Source organism: Lepidochelys olivacea, assembly GCF_965140295.1.
Source record: "Lepidochelys olivacea isolate rLepOli2 genome assembly, chromosome: 21".
Classification (NCBI taxonomy): Eukaryota; Metazoa; Chordata; order Testudines; family Cheloniidae; genus Lepidochelys; species Lepidochelys olivacea.
In genome coordinates this window covers 18191700-18207368 of record NC_140431.1, presented here as the reverse complement: position 1 = coordinate 18207368, position 15669 = coordinate 18191700, and the positions used below count along the sequence as shown (strand labels likewise).

Here is a 15669-nt window from a genome sequence, read left to right as displayed (position 1 = left end):
GAACAAACCAGTTATTAAGTATCCTTTCTTCTTCAGGGGCTTCTTGTGCGTACCCAGTTGTGGAAGATCAGTGAACAGCACTGCCCAGGTAGAATGAAGAGTTCTTAGTTGTAGTTTGTAGAATTGCTCTTCTACATTGCTCAGAGCAAGGTGCTGGCTCCAAAGGGCAGTGCTTGGCAGAAATGTGAACAAAACTCAGCTCTTGTCCTGTCCAAATAAAAGGCCAAGGTTCTCCTGATGTTGAGTGTATGGAGGATGGCTTCCATATTATCCTGATGAGGTTTGGGATAAAAAAGCCTGGAAGCTGAATAAGATGATTCATGTGAAATGAAGAAGTCACCTTGGGAGTGAACTTCAGATGTGGTCTAAGTGTGACTTTGTCAGAGAAGAACACAGTGAAAGGGGGATGCACCATCAGAGCCACTATCTCCCCTATCCTTCTTGCCAAGATGATGGCGGTCAGGAATGCCATCTTCATGGAAAGGTGAGTTAATGAACAAGGGGCCATAGGTTCAAATGGCAGTCTAGTCAGCCCTTTTAGCACTAGTCTGAGATCCCATTGAGGAGTGGGAAATCTGGGTTGTGGGAAGGAGGTTTGTTATGCCTTTGAGAAACCTCTTTGAAATTGGATAGGAGAAGATTGAGTAACCTACCTGCTGGTGGAAGGTTGCAATTGCTGCTAGATGAACCTTTAGTGAATGAATAGAGTCTCCATTACTTAGGTCTCAACAGGTAGTCCAAGACTACCGATAGGGTGGCTGAATTTGGGGTGACACCAGATCTGGAATCTCTTCCATTTTTGTAGCTAGGAAAGGATGTACCAACTGTGTAACAGCACCTCCTCAGAGCAAGATGTTTCTATATGCTGAAGCCATGAATGACCCATGCTTTGAGCCGCAGAATCCGCAGGCTGGGATGGAGAGTGCATCTCTCATTCTGCAACAGATGAGGAGTGATTGGAAGAGTCTTTGGTGGACATAATGCCAGATGTGACAGGTAAGTGTACCACGTCTGCCTGAACCAAGTGGGAGCAATCAGTATGATGTTTGCTTTTACACTTTTCACTTTCAACAGGACTTCCAGTAACAGAGGGAATGGGGAAAAGGTGTAAAGAAGGCCCTTCTCCCATGGAAGGAGGAGAGCGTCTCCTATGGAGAGTTGTCTGATCCCCCTCCCCCCGCTCTGGAGCAATACTGTGGACATTTCTTGTTCTGGTAAGTAGCAAACAGGTCTATTACCAGCGTCCCCCATAGTCGGAATGTGTTGTGCAGTATCCCCAAATCTATCTGCCATTTGAGATTGTGAGAGAATTTGTGGCTCCGACTGCCTGTAGTGTTGTGTATTCCTGGTAGCTAGGCCACTGATATTAAGATACTGTGGGAAATGCACCAGTTCCATAGTTTTAGTGCTTCCACACACAGGGAATGTGACCTGGCACCTCCCTGTCAGTTTATGTAACATGTGCACACTGTCCTTCATGAGATTACTTGACCCTGATGGGCATCGACATAAGTTTCTTTATACGGTCTCTGGTTTGTAAATCGAACAGTACAACGCTTGGTGGCATCTCACAGGTAGTCTGGCATGAGAAATGACTGATATGTCCACGGTCATATACTCCAGAAGGTGAAGACAGTGTCTGGCCAAGATTTGTGGGCTGGATTGTACTGTCTCTATCAGGGAGGAGCACCTTCACTTGAACAAAGTCGAGGTCAGCTCCTATGAATTCAAGTCTTTGTACCAGTATCAAAGTAAATTTTTATTGGTTGATCTGTAGGTCCAGATTTAAGAACAGGCCTCATGTGGCTTGGGTGACTCGCTGGGCTTCTGCATAAGACCAAGCCCTGAGCAGGCAATCATCCTGGGGCTGGTTTTGTTCAATATCTTTATTAATGATCTGGATGATGGGATAGATTAGCATCATCCACAAACTTGCTGAGGGTGCAAACTGGGGGCAGGGTAGAGAGGTAGATACGCTGGACTGCGGGGAGAGGTAGATACGCTGGAGGGTAGGGATTGGGTCCAGAGTGACCTAGACAAATTGGAGGATTGGGCCAAAAGAAATCTGATGAGGTTCAACAAGGACAAGTGCAGCGTCCTGCACTTAGGATGGAAGAATCCCATGCACCGCTAGAGGCAGGGGACTGACTGGCTAAGTGACAGTTCTGCAGAAACTAACCTCGGGATTATAGTGGACGAGAAGCTGGATATGAGTCAACAGTGTGCCCTTGTTCTCAAGGCGGCTAATGGCATGTGAAACTGCATTAATAGGAACATTGCTAGCAGACTGAGGGAAGTGATTATTCCCCTCTGTTCAGCACTGGTGAGGCCACATCTGGAGTAATGCGTCCAGTTTTGGGCCCTCCATGACAGAAAGGATGTGGACAGATTGGAGAGAGACCAGAGGAGGGCGACAAAAATTATCAGGGGGCTGGGGCACATGACTTATGAGGAGAGGCTGAGGGAACTGGGCTTGTTTAGTCTGCAGAAAAGAAGAGTGAGGGCGGATCTGATAGCAGCCTTCAACTACCTGAAGGGGGGGTTCCAAAGAGGATGGAGCTAGGCTCCATGTGGTGGCAAATGACAGAACAAGGAGCAATGGTCTCAAGTTGCAGTGGGGGAGGTCTAGGTTCGATATTAGGAAAAATATTTCACTAGGAGGGTGGTGAAGCACTGGAATGGGTTACCTAGGGTGGTGGAAAAATCTCCCTCCTTAGAGGTTTTTAAGGCCTGGCTTGACAAAGCCCTGGCTGGGATGATTTACTTGGTGTTGGTCCTGCTTTGAGCAGGGGATTGGACTAGATGACCTCCTGAGGTCTCTTCCAACCCTAATCTTCTATGATTCTATGAATACCCTGGGGGCCAAAGAGAGGCTAAATGGGAGGACTATGTACTGGTAGTCGTCCTGGCCCAACATAAATCTAAGTTAATGACTGTGACTTGGTATAATGGAAATATAGAAGTATGCATCTTGAAGGTCGAGAACCAATCTCCTTCTAGAGCTGCGATGATTGTTGATAGAGTGAGCATCTTGAATTTCTGCACTTTGACAAAACTGTTGAGTGCTCTGAGGTCGAGGTCCCGTATGGGCCTCCAACCTCCCTTTTTCTTCAGTATTAGGAAGTAGTGAGAGTAGAAGCCTTTGCCCCGGAGATGCATGGGTACCAGCTTTATTGCTCCTACACTGAGGAGATGGCTCAGCTCTGGGCGTAGTACACCCTTGTGAGAAGGGTCCCTGAAGAGGGAAAGGGAAGGGTGGGGAAGTGGATGGCATATCCAGTCTGGACGATTTCCAACACCCACTTGTGCCGTCAGTTGTCAGTGCCAAGCAGCTTGTACCAACGGCGATGTGGGCCTGACCATACGATCCACCAGTACTAGGTGTGCCGGAGTCAGTGCTGTTGGCTGCAATGATGTAGCCTTCCCCGGGGTGGATTTCCTATGTTTTTCACACCCTCTCAGTACCAGAGCTTCCTTGCCTGTGCCGAACGGGTCTTTGGGCTGACCGATTTGCTCTGTTGTCTTAGTACCTTGCGTGCCCTGGGCACTTGATTTACTCGGCTTCAGTGCTGATAGTACCAATGACAAATGATGGAGCCGGGGAACATTTCCAGCTCGATCTTGGCTTCCTGCAGGGACTCTCAGACTTTTTCTTAGAGGTCTTGACTGAGTGGCTCATCTCCTTGCAATCACCTGCCTTTGACGTAGAAGGTTGTGGTGATAGCTCTTGCTGGACTCTGAGGATTGAAGGGCCAACTCCATGAGCAGGAGTTTAAGCCCCTCAATTCTCTGTCCTTCACGGACCTGGATTTTAGCTCCTGGCACCAACCACATTTTTGTGGATTGTGCTGTTTCCCCCAAGCAACAAACCCATTGAGAGTGTCTGTCTATTACCAGGATGGATTCTTTGCAGCTCAGACACTTCTTGAGGCCTGGAGAACCAGACATAGCTTTGTCCAGGGGGGTCCCCGCTCCTCCCCCAATGGAGTTGGCGGGAGGCAAACACTTTCTTCTTTTCTTTTTTTCCAGCAAGGCCAACTAAAAAAAGCCAAGGAACTTAAAGAAAAAAGGCAAATCTGCAAAACTATGGGGAGTTAATGATCCATGAATGGACAGCTCTCAGATTTGGCAGGGGTGGTTGAGAAGGAACTGAGAGGGAAATGCCCTTGCATGCTGGCTAGCCTCTTGGCGGGTGAGAAGCCGCATGTGCGGGACAGACTGCTATTGAAATTCTCCAGTTGGCAGCATGGGGGTCCACGCACACCTACAGTGGCGCACCCATAGGGACACTATTTGGAGAAGAATTCAACTGTGTGCCTGACACAGGATGGTGACACATGGTTCCCATGAGAGCTCTGGCAGGTCAGTATACCAGTGCTGTCTTAGAAACACTGATGCAACCGGTACTCTTGCCTGCCTCTCTGGATCTTTTAAATCACATAAGAGCGGAGAATTATTAGGGGAAATGTTTAGAGACAGGCACTGCTCCAATCTACAAGAAATGCATCTTAGAGACACTCCCTGTCCTGGAACAAAAAAAGGTAATATTTGCAGTTTTTCCTAGTGGCCAAGAGGTCCACCACAAGTGTCCACCAGTTGCTGAAAAGGAAGAGAACAACTCATGTTTTTATGAAAAACTCATATTGGTCCAGACATTTTCTGCCCAAGAAGTCTGCTTGGACATTTTGAACTCCCACTAGGTGTAGGCATGTGGAGTGAATACAATGATTTATGCACCACTGCCACCATTTCAGAGCCTTCAGACACAGTAGAGGAGATTGAGCTTTATCTTTTATGTTTAGATAGTGTCTGTTGGTGCTGTCTGTAGTAGGAAGAGGGCCTGAAACATAAGCCCTTGTATCAGAGGCCTGATCTGAGGCCTGAGGTCTGGGCTAAAGTAGTGGTCAAAGCTTTCCTGATACAAAGCAAAATCAGGCTGTGAGCTAGAGGCAGGCCCTGCTCACAGAATCTGGCAAGAACAGGGCTGATATTTCAAAAACACACATTCTTAAGAGGTGCTAGGCACAGAGCACTCACGCAAACACATTCCAGAAGGGTGGTACCAGAACACCAACATATTCCCTAAAGACAACAGGAACATGCTGACCCATCCTAAATATAAGGTCAGGATGACAATGTGATGAATAGAGATGTTTTGATTGAATCAATATGTACAAAATAATGGGTGGTAACAGCCCACATCATGGGACAGCTAACTAACCACATCCTAGAGACAATATGTAATTTGTTTGTATTGATGTATAAAATGAAGCCCCAAAGGAAGTGTCTCTGTCTGGCCTAGGGAGGAATGGAACGTCACGCCGATCACTGAGCTGGTCTATTGTCATGGGCATACATGTTTTACTGTACCTGTAACCATTGAACCGGGGCATTAGCACCATGCTTCATTGGCAATAAAACTGACCAGGTCCTTCACTATTAAACCAAGTCTTGCGGTCTTACTGGGCAGTTCGATGGAAGCCTGCTGTATTGGCTATGTGCCCAGAGCCAGTGCAGCATGCAAAAATAACACATGCACGCAGCCAAACATCTATCAACACTGTTGTCCATCAATATCTGAAGAAGTTCCTCACCTTGTGCAATAACAATGGTTCTTCAAGATGTGCCCCCCTATGGGTGCTCCACGATAGGTGTGCCCCCATCCCTGCACTGCTGATCAGTAACAGTGTCCATTGGGCCTGCACATGCACTGTCTCTTCTCGTGTTCCACCACCAGGCTAGCCAGCACACACGGGCTAATCATCCTCAGGTCCTTCTCTACACAGAGTCATAAGCAAGAACTCTGAAATAGAGGGGAGGAGGGCAGGTAGTGGAGCATTTACTATAGGGACACACATCTCAAAGAACCATCATTACTTCACAAGGTGAGGAACTTCTTCTTCAAGTGGTGTCCCTCTGGGTGATCCACTATAGGTGACTCCCAAGCAGTACCCCTCTTGGAGGACTGAGACTTCAGTGTCGGGTTAGTCACAGGTGATAGTACTGTGGCCAAAGATGGCATCAGAGGCAGAGTCCCCGGTGATGGCATAATGTTCTGCGAAGGTGTGGACTAATGCCCACATCGCCACTCTGCAGATCTCTCAGATGGGGACGTCCTTAAAGAAGGCGACAGATGAGGAGATCCATCTCATGCAATCTGTACGGATGGAGTCTGGGGGAGCCATGTTATGAATTTGGTAGCACTGCCTGACGCAAATCAAGACCCATTTAGAGAGCCTTTGGGCTGATATCATTAAGCCCCTAGACTTTTCTGCCATCGAGAGAAAATCTAGGAGACTTCCTAAAGGTTTTTGTCCTATGGAGATAAAATGAAAGGGGCTCTCCTAACATCTAAGGTAGATACGCTAGAGGGTAGAGATAGAATACAGAGGGACCTAGACAAATTAGAGGATTGGGCCAAAAGAAATCTGATGAGGTTCAACAAGGACAAGTGCAGAGTCCTGCACTGAGGATGGAAGAATCCCATGCACGACTACAGACTAGGGACCGAATGGCTAGGTAGCAGTTCTGCAGAAAAGGACCTAGGGGTTACAGTGGATGAGAAGCTGGATATGAGTCAACAGTGTGCCCTTGTTGCCAAGAAGGCCAATGGCATTTTGGGATGTATAAGTAGGGTAATTGCCAGCAGATCGAGGGACGTGATCGTTCCCCTCTATTCGACATTGGTGAGGCCTCATCTGGAGTACTATGTCCAGTTTTGGGCCCCACACTACAAGAAGGATGTGGAGAAATTGGAGAGAGACAAGCGAAGGGCAACAAAAATCATTAGGGGACTGGAACACATGAGTTATGAGGAGAGGCTGAGGGAACTGGGATTGTTTAGTCTGCAGAAGAGAAGAATGAGGGGGGATTTGATAGCTGCTTTCAACAACCTGAAAGAGGGTTTCAAAGAGGATGGATCTAGACTGTTCTCAGCGGTAGCAGATGACAGAACAAGGAGTAATGGTCTCAAGTTGCAGTGGGGGAGGTTTACGTTGGATATTAGGAAAAACTTTTTCACTAGGAGGGTGGTGAAACAGTGGAATGCGTTACCTAGGGAGGTGGTGGAATCTCCTTCCTTAGAAGTTTTTAAGGTCAGGCTTGAGAAAGCCCTGGCTGGGATGATTTAGTGGGGGATTGGTCCTGCTTTGAGCAGGGGGTTGGACTAGATGACCTCCTGAGGTCCCTTCCAACCCTGATATTCTATGATTCTAGGATTCTATGAAGGTGTGTCAGATGGCCTCCCTACTGTCTTGGTGAAGCTTGGGGTAGAAGGCAGGAAGGTGAATAGCCCATGTGCAATGGCTAGCCTCGAGGTTCAGCATGAACAGTCCATGTGCAGGCCCAACAGACATGGCTACTGAAGATCTCGGATCAGCAGCGGAGGGACACAGACACAGCTACAGTGGAGCACCCATAGGGACACTACTCGAAGAAGAAACAACTTTCCTCTGAGGAAAGTAAGAAACATTTTAAAGTGCAATGGATCACCAGGAAGTGAAAGGCGAGTGCTATTTTACATAACTTACTTAATGCTGCCTCAAATTTCATAGATTCATAGATATTAAGGTCAGAAGGGACCATTATGATCATCTAGTCTGACCTTTGGAACAGGTGGCCTTTAGAAATTTTGTAACGTTCAGGACACTTGACATATCATGTGCCAGGAAGTACCAGACCCCAGAAGTAGGACATCTTTTCAGGAGACCAGAAGGGTTGCTGTAATTTGGAAACCCATAAAACAAGTGCCTTTTCCAAATTTCCCCTCAGTAATTTGAAATAAGTGCAGCACATACCTTGTTTGTCTTTTGCCATTAAGAAGTTGCTGTGCAACTGAGGCACATTTGTCTGCATCCTGAGTAACTAATCTGAGGTGTCGCAGTAGATCATTATCTGGAAACTTTCTCATTTCTGATTCTTCTATCAAAGCCTTAAAACTGATGAGGCCTTTTAGAAGAGAATATTTTCTTGAATTAAAAATAGTTCTTTTTAGGATTGATTTTAAGTAATAGAGAAGAATACTGCAGTGCAATAATTGTATGCAACAATGTCTAATAAAAAAAACCCTGAAGCTGGTATAGAAATTTAAAAAAACCTGCACTCTCAGATATACAACATCCCCTACCTGCCAAACCCATACAACCCAACCGCCAACAAGCTTTCCTTTGGGGACTCTCCCTCTCAGTTGTGAGGAGTCATGGAAAGGTATATAAATATACAGGAAAAGGAGTACTTGTGGCACCTTAGAGATTAACAAATTTATTTGAGCATAAGCTTTCGTGAGCTACAGTGAAGTGAGCTGTAGCTCACAAAAGCTTATGCTCAAATAAATTTGTTAGTCTCTAAGGTGCCACAAGTACTCCTTTTCTTTTTGCAGATACAGACGAACATAGCTGCTACTCTGAAACCTGTAAATATACAGATTTATTCATATGATACATAAATAAGCTTCAGAGACAAAGTTGTTGAGTTTCAGCAGTTAACAATGAAATAAGAAACATTTTGGAAACTGACAATTTTTTAGCATCTGTAGCAAATACAAGATAAGGAAAATACATACTTCTTTTATTGTTAATTTTTGCCTCCAAAGCTTCATTTACTTTTGAAGCCCATTCATTGTAGGATTCTGCACGCAATTTCAGTGCTTTCATCATTGGATAGAGATCATCTAGTTTGTATCGATATCTGGAAGGGGCACAGAATTCAATCCCTTTAGTAAGGCATGAATGAACATCAAAATAAGATTGTCTAGTGTCCATATGAATCATCACTGCTTTATCTATAGAAGTTGTACTTACTATTATTCGTTATATTATTCAGTTCTCACAAGCATATTAGGCACCTCATTTTACAAATTCTAGACCAGGTTCCTGCTCTGAAGAGCTCGCAATCCAACTGAAAATATGACAGTGAAGAGATAACAAAACAGTGGAGGGGAACAGAGGATGAAGGACAGCAGCTCAGGAAAGCAACTTGATTACTCAGTTACTCAGCAAAGGCTAGAGCTGGATCATTTGATTATTAACTGTTCTGTTCATTCCCTCTGGGCAGGGCCGGACTAACTCTCCTGAAGGCCCGGGGCTATTAGATTTTATGGGGCCTGTATACAAGTCTTTTTCCTGGGAGGGAGCTTGGTGCAGGAGGGGGTGCGGGGTCTGGGAGGGAGTTTGGTGCAGAAGGGGGCTCTGGGTCTTGGAGGGAGTTTGGGTTCAGGAGGGGGATTCTGACCTGGGGCAGCGGAGGAGGAAGTGGTGCAGGGTCTGCAAGGGAGTTTGGGCGCAGGAGGGAGCGCCGGACTGCTGCAGAGTGTTGGAATAAAGGAGAGGGTGAGGGCTCTGGGAGGGAGCTTGGTGCAGGAGGGGGACTCTGACCTGGGGCAGCGATGTAGGAGGGGGGTGCAGGATCTGCGAGGGAGTTTGGGTGCAGGAGCAGGCTGAGGCAGAGGCTTGGGGCGCAGGAGGGGGTGCAAGGTATAGGCGCTGGCCGGGAGGCGCTTATCACTGTCGGTTCCCGGCCGGTGGCGCAGCAGGTCTCAGGCAGGTTACCTGCCTGCCTGCCATAGCCCCACACCGCTTCCAGAAGCGGACGGCTGCTGACATGTCTCTGCGCACCCCTGTGGGGAGGGGGCCAGCGCGTCTCCATGTGCTGCCTGCACCCACAATCGCCGCTCCCGTAGCTGTGGGGATGGTGCTGGTGGTGGGGGCAGCGTGCGGAGCCTCCTCCCCCTCAGGGGCCGCAGAGACGCGCCAGCAGCCCGCCGCTTCTGGGAGCGGCATGGGGCCAGGGCAGGCAGCCTGAGCGCTCCAGAGATCACTGCCTAGGATTTATTTTTCCAGGGGCCCCAGGTTGCAGCCCTGTCAGAAGACAGGATACTGGGCTAGAAGGACCTTTGGTCTGACCCAGTGTGGCCGTTCTTGTGTAACTACTATAGCAAGATGAAACAACACTTCTTTTGGTGTACAGTTGGGGATTGGTCCTGCTTTGTGCAGGGGGTTGGACTAGATGACCTCCTGAGGTCCCTTCCAACCCTGATATTCTACGATTCTATGATATTCTACATATAAAGAATGAGCACACTAATTTATTGTAGATGTTACATGCAGTGTAGTTGTAGCCGTGTAGGTCCCAGGATATTAGAGAGACAAGGTGGAGGAGGTAATATCTTTTATTGGATCAACATCTTTCCAGCCACACACAGCTCTTCTTCAGGTCTGGGAAAGGTACTCCGAGCATCACACCTCAATGCAAGGTGGAACAGATTATTTAGCATAAATATTTAGCACATATGTGGGTGAAACCAGACAATTACTGCACTCTAAAATGAACTTATACATTCATTCATACAGATACAGGAAAATAATAAAAGACAAAAATACCCTACCACCTGTGAGTGAATACTTTTCACAAAGCAATCACTCTGTATCTGACCTACCAGTCCTCATCCTCAAAGGAAACCTGTACAACACTTTCAAAAGATGAGCCTGGGAGATTAAATTCATAACTCTGGTAGACACGAAAAACCATGGACTGAACAGACACTGGATTTATGCTTATTGCAACAATCTGTAACCCACTAACCCACCCCCCTCCCCCCACTTTTTATCCACTCTACCTTGAACGGTCCCTTACAATATGTGCTAACTACTTACACTGAACAATCTGTTCCACCTTGCATTTTGCTATGATGCTCAGAGTACCTCTCCCAGGCCAGCTCTGTCTGTGCAGCTTGAAGGCTGGTCTCTCACACCAACTGAAGCTGGTCCAATAAAAGATATTACCTCACCCACCTTGTCTCTCTTGTAGGTGTTATGGCAGAAATATCTCTTGTGGGATTTGAAAAAGAAGAGTTAATGGCATTATACACCATCTCAGAAACGGTGTTCTTTGTTTGGGGCACTGTGGAAATAAGTTTGAACACAGTTTTGGGAGAAATATAAATGGCATCACTAGCAAAGCAGATGAGTGATGTGCCCCTCACCCCCACTAGATTACTCGAAAAACTAAATTTAAGAAAAGTATATCTTGTCCTCATAGACCCCCAATGAATGATACTTTTTTCTTGCCAAAACATACCCCAGTGTATATTTATAGGTGGGACAGGAGCAGAGATCTTCTATGTGATACAGGCATACCAGTAAGCCAGGTTTACATGAGCAATAGACAGCAGACATGAAGCAAGTGGTTTTACACTTTATGCACTGGCGCTCATCATCTGGCAACATTTCAAAAGCCATCCTCTCGGAATCAGTCACTCCCTACAACAGAATACACTAAAGTGACTTCACAGTATAACAAACAGAGCAGACTAGTTCAGACTGGAAGATCAGAAGTTAAGTTGATCAAAGAGATAATTTATCATGAAAGTTTAGGATTAAGATACTGGCCATATGAAAATAACCACATTTTGGTTAATGAGGGCTCAACCTCTTCAACTAAGTTACTGAAGAAACTATAAAACCTATTATTTTAAAAATGCATTTTTAAAAAAAAAAAAAAAATCTACTAAGGGCCAGATTCTAATACCCCACTAATGTCAAGTAGTTCTTTCCTCAACTAGTCCCATTGAAATCAAAGGGTTAAAAGAGAACTAGATAAATTCCCGGAGGTTAAGTCCATTAATGGCTATTAGCCAGGATGGATAAGGAATGGTGTCCCTAGCCTCTGTTTGTCAGAGGGTGGAGATGGATGGCAGGAGACAGATCACTTGATCATTACCTGTTCGGTTCACTCCCTCTGGAGCATCTGACATTGGCCACTGTCGGCAGACAGGATACTGGGCTGGGTGGACCTTTGGTCTGACCTAGTATGGCCATTCATATGTTCTTATGGTTTAGGGTAACATTAATGCAGGACACCATGGATGAACTTCTGATCATGACTTTAAAGTTACTCCAGTCAGCATAATTTCATTTCCTAAAGCTTACCAGTTTACGCACAGCTTCTCGTAAAGCCTTTTCATCTTCAATCATAATAGCCATGTCTTTCTGAACAGTAGAAGCTACCACAACATCAAGGACATCTGCTTTGGAAGCCATTTTACATATCATCTCATCATGAGAAAAAACACAGTAGCGGTTTAACAGGCGATAATGTTCCACACACTGGCGACCCAACGGCAGCTGTATCGGGGGGCGGGGAGGGGAAAGAGAGGATGGAGGGAGTGGCAGAAAGTTTTTTTTAAATGTTATTTATGAAACCTTTAGAGGCATAATAGTGTGAAGTCACAGACTGTTTGTGCTATTAACTAATTACTATCTATCCAACCAAATGCAAGCCAATAGCAGCACATTCTAGAAACTATATTAATTTTAAATGAAAAGTATACCACATGTTAAAGAGTAAAGAAGACCATGAGCAAGTTCCTATAACTCAGGATACTGACTACTGTGTTTGGATTTAGTAGGAGCATTGCCAGCAGATGGAGGGAAGTGATTATTCCCCTCTATTCAGCACTGGAGAGGCCACATCTGTAGTAATGTGTCCAGTTTTGGGGATCCCACTACCGAAAGGATATGGACAAATTGGAGAGTGTCCAGCAGAGGGCAACAAAAATGATTAGGGGACTGGAGCACGACTTACGAGGAGAGGCTGAGGGAACTGGGATTGTTTAGTCTGCGGAAGAGAATAATGAGGGGGGATTTGATAGCTGCTTTCAACTACCTGAAATGGGGTTCCAAAGAGGATGGAGCAAGGCTCTTCTCAGTGATGGCAGATGACAGAACAAGCAGCAATGGTCTCAAGTTGCAGTGGGGGATGTCTAGGTTGGATATTAGGAAAAACTATTTCACTAGGAGGGTGGTGAAGCACTGGAATGTGTTACCTAGGGAGGTGGTGGAATCTCCCTCCTTAGAGGTTTTTAAGGCCCAGTCTGACAAAGCCCTGGCTGGGATGATTTAGTTGGGGTTGGTCCTGCTTTGAAAAGGGGGTTGGACCAGATGACCTCCTGAGGTCCCTTCCAACCCTGATATTCTATGATTCTATGACTTGGAAACTTGTTGCACTCAGGGCCAGATTAAGAAAATCCAGGGCCCTAGACAACCACAACAATCCCCAGAGCAATGAGTCTTGGAGTTAACACTCTATGAACAGGAATGGGACAGTTCACCTGTTTCACTATTTTTTTAGGCTGTCTGCAGACTGAGGCTGACATCACTGCAGTGGTTACACTCACATCACATTTTCCAGTTTATCTTTGCAACCATCAGGGCTACAGGTTTTTTGTTTTTTTTTTTTTTTTTTAACATTTACATTCTGATGTAATCATATGACTCCAGGAGCTGGGACTCTGGATACAGGCCTGAAGTGTCTATACATTATTCTAGCCTCCCTTGTCATATTTATAAACAGCATTTTGAAGTCAGAGCAGCAGCATTTCCAAATGCCCCACAAGTAAATGACTGAAAATTGTTTCATAGAATGACAAAATTTGTGTTGGGAAAATCCAGAGTAATCAGAAACAATTGTACTTGAAAAGGACAGTTATGAGACCAAACAATATTTTAATCGCTGGAGATATTATTTGTTATCATGTTATAGATGTTATAAGGTGGCTGCATTTGGTCTATCTTGGAGGAACCATTCTCAGTGTATTTTGATTAAAAGCAATAAAAAGGACAGAAAATAGCTTTAATAGCCATAATCTTTGGTTTGTACAGTAGTCTATTATCTGCTGCTGCTCTGAACAGGAATCTTCTGTTTTATCATTTAGGATTAGACCACTAAGACTTCCATTAAATTAACCCTGATGTACACTCCAGGCAATGGCCTCTTGGAACAGTTCTGTCTGATTCACTGAGATGCAATTGCATAAATCTTACAGTACTTAACAACTGGTGTGTGCATGCAAGAAATGCAGTTTTCCTGGTTACTTTTTCCAAGTGAAAGCAATGTGAAAACCTCATGCTAGTGCACAGAATTTCCTGGTGAGATGGAACAAGTGGATCTCTACAGATGGTTAGAGCTATGATACGTGGTCAAGATAAAAACTAGGAAATGCCAAAGCAAACCATGTTTCACAACCTATTCTGATTTTGCTCTTATTTAAATAAGAGAGGACAGTTCCAATCTTTACCTAACAACAGAAAGTATTATCATAAAAAGGATTAAATACTGTTAAAGATTTAAAGAGTTTACAATTTGGATTTGACAGTACTGCTTAAAGGGTCCATTCAAAATCAGTGAAGTGGAGTAATAGTCCAAAAGAGTTCCATTCCACACTGATGTAACCTGAAGACAGTCACACTGATAATTATTTGTCTTATCATAGGGCCTATGAGCCCCAGTCATGGAACAGGACCCTATTGTGCTAGGTGCTGTGCAAACAAAGACAGTCCCAGCTTCAAGCAGCTTACAATTTAAGTAAATACAATTTACTGTCAAAAAATGGGCAAGAAACTTGGAGCTGCTTGCACATAATTTTTGTCTGAGACTGCAGTAAATAATTGTTCCAAGATATGCCATAAGAATCTTTTTAAAAGGTATTTGAAGCAAAGTTGGAAGAGTCCCTATGGTCGATTCTGAATAATAATTTTCCTGTAATTAGGTCAAGAATGGGGGTGGGGTGCAAAAAAGGTAGCTTTAAGCAACCTTTGTGCTTTCTGTATTCTCATGACATGCAGGGTTCTGTCCAGTCCCTAATATAAGTTAAAGCAACCCTGAGGCTGCTCTGACTTATGCTCTGCTTCCCCAGAACTGTTATGGGCACTGGGAAGCAGACAATACCCATAGTTCAGTACACTCTGGCCATACCTCCATGACCAACATGCCCTGTTCACTGCAGGCTGGGAGCAGAATCTGTGTAGAGTCTTCTGAAGTTCTGTACTGTTTGGGCAGGTCCCTTGCCTAATGGGTTTTCTCAAGGGGCTGTTTCCATGGCATAAATGGCCTTAGTGTAACTAAGGATCACAACCCATGTTAATAATAGATGTTTGATTCTTTCAGGGGAGCTGGGTGAGGAGAAAGTGTTCAGTCAGTACACTGAACTCGTTTTAAAGTTAATTTAGTATTCTGAAATCACTAAGCTATGTACAGCTAAAGCGTTTTTATTACCTACTTAGAAGTATTGCACAAAGTGAAAAATAGCAAAGTACCACTATCTACGCTGTGTTTTCTTTGGTCATTGTGCACTAGGAAAATTCTTCTTTATGCCTTCCACTCAATTGACTCAAGTGAGATTGTGCATGCAGAATAAAATTACCACCACATTACTTAGTAAGCATATACTTTTACTGAAAATTCATGCCATGTCCTTAAAACATACCCAATCAACTGTGCAGAAGTTCACAGCTTCAGCAAAATTAAAACCCTGGTTAAAGCCACTGTGATAGGCTCTTGGAAATGTAATCACAAATTCTCCAGCACACTGGTTGGTTCGGTAAACCTAATAAAAACAAGAGGCAAACCAAGTTGATTTCTAACAACGGGTGAAAATTACAGAGGTACAGGCTGAGATTTTCAAAGCAACCAAGGGGATGTGGATGCCTGATGCCCATTTATTTAGCTTAAAATACTTTAAAAACCTCAGCCAAAGAGTTACGATTTTTATTCAGAAAGTACAGGGACTAACCCTGCACTCCACAAGACTACAGGTAAACTCCTAGTATCAACAATTAGCTTGAAAAATGCTGATGAAACAACTCCCAGCACAGAGTGTTACTCAGCCTTACTGGC

The 15669-nt window shown here is 44.9% G+C and overlaps 1 protein-coding gene across 4 annotated transcripts in view; it reads right to left on the bottom strand.

Annotated features, from left to right (window-relative positions):
• The window catches only part of KDM5B (lysine demethylase 5B), a 178815-nt gene that overhangs the window by 60114 nt on the left and 103032 nt on the right, over nt 1–15669 (bottom strand). For all 4 annotated transcript variants that reach the window (XM_084611400.1, XM_084611399.1, XM_084611401.1 and 1 more), the window contains 5 exons: nt 15260–15379; nt 11925–12119; nt 11074–11255; nt 8561–8685; nt 7797–7947 (listed from right to left, as the gene is read on the bottom strand). In XM_084611400.1, the coding sequence (XP_084467526.1) occupies nt 7797–7947; nt 8561–8685; nt 11074–11255; nt 11925–12119; nt 15260–15379 (773 nt within the window). The remainder of the gene's footprint in view (nt 1–7796; nt 7948–8560; nt 8686–11073; nt 11256–11924; nt 12120–15259; nt 15380–15669) is intronic.